This window comes from Colossoma macropomum, unplaced genomic scaffold (genome assembly GCF_904425465.1).
Source record: "Colossoma macropomum unplaced genomic scaffold, Colossoma_macropomum, whole genome shotgun sequence".
Classification (NCBI taxonomy): Eukaryota; Metazoa; Chordata; class Actinopteri; order Characiformes; family Serrasalmidae; genus Colossoma; species Colossoma macropomum.
Genome location: NW_023494805.1, coordinates 23,966,794 through 23,975,645, shown reverse-complemented (window position 1 = coordinate 23,975,645; position 8,852 = coordinate 23,966,794). Strand labels below are relative to the sequence as shown.

Below are 8,852 nucleotides of genomic sequence, written 5' to 3'. Positions count from 1 at the left end.
ATTTCTGTATACAGTTGATAAGCATCAGAGCACTTCTTTTAACGACGAGTAGTACACACAGACTACAGATTCAGGAGGCTGCGAAGAAAAAAAAGGGCAGTCCATTCAAACTGAAGGGTTTTCTAACATACAAAAGAATAGTTCCATTGCATCTGGTTATTGTCACCCAGTTTTAAAGGCTAGATTTTGTGCCTCGTAAGTGTACGCTCTACCTCGAACTAGGTTCATTTGATGGATTGTGGGCACTGGACCTTAACGTGTGTGTGTGTGTGTGTGTGCGTGTGCATGTATGCCAGTATACGTTTCAGTAAGGACATCATCTGCATGTATTCCCTCCATCTGTACAGTTCTATGTGTGCAGGTATTTAAAGCAACACACAACCAGGTAAAAACTAATTCAGAGCACTGTCTCTTGTCTAATCTTATGAAATGCCATGCCATGTTGTTACCAGAACTTTGGTTTTTGCCTAGCAATGTTGTTGCTAACTGTAACAAGTGCTTCTGACTAGCCTGCAGCCTACTGACATCTTAAAGATACCTTTAAGTGATTGTACAAATCCATTTAGCTGGTAGATTCTCATTCCTATAGTTTTGTTGATTTGACGAGTTAGCTTTTGTGTGTATTCGGTATTTAGCTCTGTGTGATTGTAAATGAATACTTATTTGTTGCTTATTGCTCAATTTAACACTCGTACTAAGAGAATGTTATGCTGGACCAGCCCAAGCAGGTGGGACCAAGTCATCGCAATGGTTTCCCTGGTAGCAATCTGTTTGTCTAAAGGGCGAACCTAATAGCCAGTTAGCTCCAATGGTAGTTCCAATATGCTTGTGTAAGGTGCTATGACTGTGTGTGCATGTGTAACTTGTTGTGTGCCATAGGTCACTAAGGGCTTCAGTTTACATCCGAGATGACAAAAGAAAACAACTTCAGCATAGTTTGCATGTCCTCCATGTCACTGAATGAAACGACAAGCGTTACCCATATTCACATATTCCAGCAATAGTGGGCAACCTCGGACATGTCTGGGATATACAAAGTGAGAAGGGGGAGGGGCATATGTGGTGATGGACAGCATAGGTATAAAGCATGTGTCCGGAATATGCTTTGAAATATTTATGTACAGTTCATCACCCACAAGAGAAAGTGTGCATGACTCTGTTTGCGTGAAAAACAGGCTAGACACGCAACTCACTTCTGTCAGTGTAAGTTCGCCATTTACAGCTCGTATGCTGCCAATTGCGCCATTTGGACATAAAAAGACATATCTACAGACCCCCTTACAGTCACTGGAAATGTTCTAGCACATAACAAACTGATCCAGGTATCTGGTCCTGCTTTAACTGTCCATGCCATCACTGCTAATCTCATGCGTTGATTGTTGTCCATGATTGGCCTTTTTCTCTTTTTTTTCCTTTAGTTTTTTTTTTGTAGGGGTTTTGTTTTTTTTGGTCTCTTGGTGAATGCGATGAGTTTGTTCAATGTAAGTAGTCCAGTCCTTGGACAGATTGCATACGGATATGAAGCATAAAACTTTCTACGATCCTGATCCCCTACTGAAAAAAGAACAACAAAAAATAGATATATGTATAACAGCACCAGTCTTGCCTGCTTCCATCCACTTAGTATCAGTTAGAAAAAGTAGGAACCAAAAAAAAAAAAAAATGAGAAAAAGAGAATAGTCTGAGTCCTTTAAGTGGCTAGATTATGCATGCACGTTGTTTATGATGAAGTCTACAGAACCAGGCAGCACTTTGGAAAAAAGTCAGAGGGCCCGAAACGCTAGCAGCAAAGTAACACAGCACTCATCCACCAGCATCCCCCTCTCTCCACCTCCGTCTCTCTATCTCTCTCATTCTCTCTACCTCCTCCTCCTCAATCTCGTCCTCTCGCATCTGCAAGACCTTTTACCATGCTTTTTAAAGTCTTTTTATTACTTACAGATTAAGAGTCCTGCTTATTTTTAAAACGCAAGCTAGCAGTGAGAGAGACGTTTACGTCGCTTTCACACCAGGGTTTGGTTTGCCAACAGTGTCTCTGGAGATGTCGGATTGAATCTGTACTCTGATGTGGGACGCTTTTTTGTATTTTTTACAGGTAAACTTCCCGCCTGGTGAGCGTCCCACACTGCGTGGGCTTGTATTCGCCCGTTGGCGCTAGAGGGATTTCTTCAGTGGGGCGGGACGTTTCTTCCACGGAGGAGAAGCCGGCCGAGCTGAAGGCGTCGTAGGACGAGGAGGAGGAGGCCATCTTCTTGTTGAGGAGGTTGCGGTTGCGGTCGCCTAGCAGGTGTGAGGGGTCTCCGTTGGCGACGGCCAGCGTCTCCTGGCTGCCGGGCTGCTCGGCGACGCTGCCCCCAGGCGAGGTCATGAAGGTGGAGAGTTTGGGAGGGGTGGCCTTGGGCCTGCGTTCGGGCGAGGTGCGGACCGGCATCCAGCAGGCGTCGGAGTGGCCGTACTCATCACACTCCCGCGTGCACTTACCCGTCATAGCTACGTCAGGCAGGGGCCGAGAGTCTATACCAATCATACAGAGAGAGAGAGAAAGCAAGAGAGGGTAACTGTTAGCTGAGCTATTTCAACTTCAGCAGCTGAAGAATTCAAGACATTCTTATAGAGACTAACAATGTGTGGTATGCACCTCATGAAGCTTACAAAAATTTGGGTTTACCATGCTACACTTTTGATCATTTGGTTGAAAATGAAATCTGACTGGCATACTTTAGCATCTCCAATCACCTTATCAATCACTTTTTGAGATGTTTTGAGCTTCATGGTTAACACATACCACATAACATAGAATGACACACAAACATCAACACTCAAAGTTGAAAGAACCAGAAAATAAAAAAAGTGATGTGAGCTCTCTTAAAAAGAAACACCATGCTTCAAAACACGTGGGGGCAAATCATCTATTCTGTGATTTCTCCCTCCAAAACTAATGGTGTAAAGCTTCCACTAAGGGGTGTGTGTTTAGCTGCTATGCTTTATTGAGTGATCAAATGAATGCATGTGTACGTATGTGTGTGTGTTTTTTGGATTAATGAGCTGACTCTACAAAAGCAATAACTTGCACCATTTAAGTCCCAGAGAGTAGATATAAATGTAAAAATAGCCTTATTTAATCACCTCCCTGTACTCAGTACATTCTGAAGAAGCTCTATTATCATTACACAACAGAAGAGAGCCATCTTTACCTAGCAACGGAGCGTCTCCTAAAATCGGGGTATAATTCTGATATTTTTCAGAAATATATTCCAAAATACAGAAAATTACATCCAGGATAAAAGCTTTTATTTTACTCCAAATGTTGTTCAGCTGAACACTCCCAAAAGATGTGGAGAATCATCTTTTTTGTCTTACTCTCAGAAATCTTGCAAAAACAGATAGAAAATGTTGAATAGAAGTGACTTCTCCTTAACCGAACAAAGTGATGAGAACGAAAGGATGGACCAAGCTACAGTCTGATTTGGACAGGAAACTGAATGGAAGCGCACACAAAAGCTTTCTCTCACTGTCTCTCATTGTCCTAGTAATCTTTAGTGCCAAAGTGCCAAAGCTTTAATGTTAGAGATGGTCGGTTAATGACCAAATGTGGGGTATGACACAAGCAAGAGAGGGTGAGTGCAAATCTAAAAAAAAGCATGCTGCCTTTAGCTGAAGAGGAAAATTAGTTTTAACCATGGCTTACTTTTATTGTTCTTTTTCTCCTGTGAAGAAAGAATAAGATAGAATCACTGTTTGGTTTCTGCACAGTGTTTTGTATCTTTACAGAAAAGCAGAACTGGCAAATATGTTTAGCAAAGCTAATTTCTGACAAGTGCTGAAACATGTGCTACATGTCGTGTGCATCAAAAAGATGTATTTTGAAAAAAAAGGAAGAAAAGCACAGACAAAAAGGCAAAAGAAGGAAAATAAGCCACTAAAATAAGCTTCTACCTAGAATTTATCCAGTCAAATCTGTTTGCTAACTGCTATCACAAAGCAAGTATCACATGTAGCAAGGCCTCTATTCAGTAAAATAAATGAAATGTGCCTTTGTATTGCGTATGGGCGCAAATTCTTAACATTTAGCGCATTATCCAGAACAACAGCAGAGCTAGTTAGCTCCTAAGAGATGAACCCTTTAGCACCTTCTCCACTTTCCCCCTCTATCTCTTACAGATCCCAGTCCAGATCCCCCCTTACATTAACCTCCAGTACCCCACAACATGTTCATCTGACCTCAGGGCCTACCTGGCAAAGCATCAGGCCCCTCTAAAGCCCTCAGTGGTTGTTGCTAGTTTGTTGCTAACATGCTCCCATGTGAGATCCCATTAGCCTGTGATTTGTGATGGGCTGAGTTGAGTTAGGGTTAGCTTTAGCTGCCATAAAGTCTAGCTCCACTGTGGGTCAGTAAAGGCTAGAGACAGTAGTGTTCATGCTGGGTTCACATTAAGAAAAGCGAGTCTGGATGGTAGCTTAGGGGAGAGGTGTGGCTGTATGATCGCTAAGCTCAGTCACGCTCTGATGCGTGCTCAGTCATGCTACGCTACCTCAACAGTTCTAATCACACTAATGAGTATGCACAGGCTTGGACTGACTGCAACTCTAACCCGTACAGCAAGGGCACTCATACATGGTCTTGAAGGGTCTGAGTCTTCCATTGTTTGTGACTTTGCTGCTCATACACACTGGATTCAACTGACCAGGTAATTACCAGGTAATTAACATGTTCACAAGGACAATTACCGGGTAAGCACCATGTATGCAATGACATTTTGGTATCAGTCATTAAAAAAAATGTTTGTAAGTATGTTTGAAGGTTGAGAATGATGTTTTATGTACAAGATTGGCCAGCATGGGAGAAAACTCTTTCCAATGAATATACTTGCAGGCAAAAACTGCTGGTTGGCTTCACAACAGCAATCAGTTTCTCCTCCATCTTGGCCAGTATTGACATGACTTTATATTGACACATGGTTATATCAAAGTATGTTTCATCAAAAGTTCCACTTCTGGTGAACTTTTTTAATGGACAATTGGGTGTAATTTTCACTCATTAAAATGCGATGGTGTCTGTGGTCAGTGCTCATTGTTTTCATTGAAATCAATGGCAAGAGATGCATTTTTAACACATACTAAAATGTTGTTGTGACTGTGGCCTAAGACTAAAGGCTTAATTATACTTCTGCACCTGCATACCTACGAATATATGCAGCTATCATAGGTGTTTGCCAACACACCTGCACGTAACATAAGCATGTGCAAAAGTGGGCCATATATTGAACCAGAATGAACAGGAAAATCTCACATTTTTCTTATCTCTATCCAAGAATGAACATTCACGGAACTATTTATGTAGTATTTTGAAGATGGATTCAATTGTATTTCTTGTGGGGGCCACATGTGATCTGGAGAATGTTTTATGTCAACCATAAGAAATACAGGGCTACAGGCGGGTGCAAATATAGACTTATTAGGATTGGAACAAGCTGAGCATGACATTTCTAAACCAATCCAATGCCTTGTGAATGCAGAGGTCAATCAATGTGCTGATGGTACACTCCTCAACATTGTCTGATGGTCAGAAAGCCTGTCTTTAGCCCATGAATGTCATATTAGTTAGCATAGCTGAAAACGTTCCCCAGAACACTCCAATTAAGCATATAAATGTGTGATGCATGTGTGGAGAACACATTACATGCAGCATCTTTTGCAAGGGAAAAACTGTTCCGTTAGCTAATGATAATGATGCTTGTGTTATCAACTGTAGCATGGACTAAAGGAATTTAAGGTGTATTTTAGATATGGTTTACCCTTGTTAGCAGAATTTTGCCACAATCCAGCACCAAACAAGCTGCAACCAGACATGTATTCTCATTAGATCAGAAGATCACCTCTGGCCTTGTGAGACTACTCTTCTGTCAGCCAGTTGTCAAATTGCTCCATTTTTATTTTGTGCTAGCTCTGGTGTGGTATTTTTGAGTCTGTGTCGTGACCCAGATACGTTACTTGCATATTTGCAGAAGTATAAATCATCCTTACGTTTCAACAAAATATAAACATACTGTAATTGTATAATAGTATAATAGCAGGTTCACTGATACATCATTGAGCCAGTGCAATTTTGTTTTCAGCCCAGTATTCTCTGCAGTAGTAGGAGTAAGAGAAATAAGATTTCACTTTTACTTCTCCTGCTTGACACTTTACTGCCTGGTGTATAATGATCATCAGAACGAGGGTCTGTCTGTGCTATACCTTTCCCACCTCATCTCTCTCTCTCTTTCTCTCGTCTCTCTCTCTTTCTCGCCAACACACACACTCACACATCATGCTTCTCTCCCACAATTAAGCCATCAGGGCCTTGTTGCTGTTCTCAGCCTCTACCCAGAATGCTTTGTGAGCTCTCTCCTGGGGGACCCAGATCTGACCAGACCGCTGGCCGCTGGTTAAAGTGTCAGGGTCCAGCTGATGACCGTATCACCTCAATCATTCCATCTGACCACCTCGGCCTCCCCGCTGTGATCCTCTCTCTTCCTTTATGCACCCCCCCAGGTCTTCCGTTTTCTCCTTTCATCTAGCATTCACAACGCGTGCACTGACAACTGCTTCCTCCCAGTGAGAGCAAACAAAGAAGCGGCGTGTGGGTGAGTGTGAGTTTATTAGCGCTGCTTGTCCACTGCTTGCTGCTGCTGCACACTACTGGAGCCTCTCAGTCAGTCACTGTGGTGTAAAACCTCAGATGACTGTGCATCCAAATGCCACTTGAAGGTCTCCGAGGGAGTATGATTCATAACAGCGCCATTGGTTTAATCTCGGCTAAGAAAAGTCATTCAGTTTCGCTGATCAAAGGCAGACGAGGACAACATATTCATTTCGTTTTCCATTCAAATGAGCAGTCTAGTCACCGCAACAAAACCATCTGGCCTTTTTCTACATATTCAAGCCAATGGAAAGCAAAGCCAGGCTTGCACGATCAAGCAGTGACACATGAGAGATTCTTATCATGGCGCTGCAGTGCGTTTAGTAAATGACAGTGGGGCTGTCACTATCGATTATATTAGTAATCGAGAATTAGTAATCTATGATCCTGTTGACTGTTCATCAGTCGAGTAATCGAAGCTTTAAGAAATAGACTGAACAATGAAAATAGACTTAAATGAACAATAGTGACCATGTAAAAGTTTTCATAGAATCAAAAATACTCGATTCTCTTTAAGAGGTCTTTCAAAAGAAAATGAAGAAATAAACAAATAGATACAGTATGTGGCAAAAATGCATATGTTTGTATAATCTGCTGCTGTAGGAGAAAGAAGAATAATTTAACATGCAAATTGCCAGCTAATCACTGTCGACTCACTGAGAAAATAATATTTAATCAATAATCAATTTTTAATGTTTTTAATTAAGTAATTGTGACAGCCCTAAAGGAGAGCTGACTGTTGTGTCCTATCATTGTGCCCATATCTATATTTAACCTGGCCCTAATTGGATTCCACCATTTAAAGTTTGTGTTTCTTAAGTGGGCCTGCGAGCCCACTTGTGAGGTTTTTTCCCCTGATAATGTAATTGGGGATGGTACAGAACGTTGTTTTATTTTAGACGCGGGTCAGTCGAGGGCTATGGTGGAGCATGTAATTGTGATTTTCACAATCTATGTCTCTCTTCCATTCCATTATATGCATAACACAGAGTATTTAAAACATCAATCAAATAAGTTCCATAAACCTGAACTAATCCAATATAGTCTATGTGTATTAGATCTGCTCAAACATGCACTGAGTATAATTCAATCAGTAGTAGCTTGGCTCTCACTGTAAATGCTTCCTTTTTTTCTAATGTAGCATACGCGGAGTAGGGCCGGTAGGGCCCAGAGTCAGAGTGTCTGATTGACACTGTACATATACTGTAGTAAGCTTAAACACACTCTTAAAAATATAGGTGCCAAAAAGGGCTCTTCAGGAACCTTTATTTTTAAGAACATAGTCAAGAGCTCTCTTCATTCAAGAGCATTGTTCCACACACAGATATACACACATACAGAATTACAGTAAAAGGTCATTCCATTGAGCAACACACACATTTAAAGCTTCCAAATCCCCCCACAGAGCCTGGCACTTTCTCTTCTCTTTGGGGTTTCCAAATCCCACTGACCCTAAATCTGACCCCCAGCCACTTTTAAGACTAAAGCTCGCAGCAGTCAAGCTTCGGAGGCCTTGAACAACAGGGCTGTGCTTGGGCCAGCACCCCGGGGCAGGGTGCGTGGAGCTGGGTCGCGGAAAGGCCGGAAATGCTAGCGGCTCCGCGGCGCGCTAACTGTCACTCCACATAGTGAGCTTTTCTGCCAACGGGGGCTCAGTGCATAATGCGTGCCATTTTCCACAGCCAGGCCCTTTGAATACACTCAAAAGAGGCATCCACTTCTCCCCGACGGAGGGATTGAGAACGAGGGATAAGGGATGGGGGGCAGCGGAAGAGATGGCTCGGAGCTATTCTGTGAGTTAATTACATACGGACAAAAGTGGATTCTTTGGCGCAGTTGGTTCCCTGCTGTTGTGAGGCTGGTGACAGAGCACTAGAGGCTGTATGTGGGCCAGAGACCCGCAGTGATTGACAGCCAGATTCGTAACGTTGGGTTGTGTGTGTGTGTGTGTGTGTGTGTCTGTGTGTGTGTGTGTGCCTGTTGTCCTGCTGAAAGTTTAAAAAAATCATGCTGTGTGTATGATCAGCCCTTTCCTGTTAAGAGCAGCTGAACTTTTTTTGTACTTTTTTTTGGCTTTGTACTTTCTAGCTGAAAACCAACCCACATCACAGTACAGGCCTGAGAGACAGAGAGGAGTGAATTTTGACCCCTCTGTCCAGTCTGTGAATGT

The 8,852-nt window shown here is 42.4% G+C and overlaps 1 protein-coding gene across 1 annotated transcript in view; it reads right to left on the bottom strand.

Annotated features, from left to right (window-relative positions):
- Positions 1-1,550: 1,550 nt before the first annotated feature.
- The window catches only part of pcdh7b (protocadherin 7b), a 154,640-nt gene continuing 147,338 nt past the window's right edge, over positions 1,551-8,852 (bottom strand). Inside the window, exon 3 of the mRNA XM_036596433.1 lies at positions 1,551-2,514. Within this exon, the coding sequence (XP_036452326.1) occupies positions 2,090-2,514 (425 nt within the window). The 3' untranslated portion in view covers positions 1,551-2,089. The remainder of the gene's footprint in view (positions 2,515-8,852) is intronic.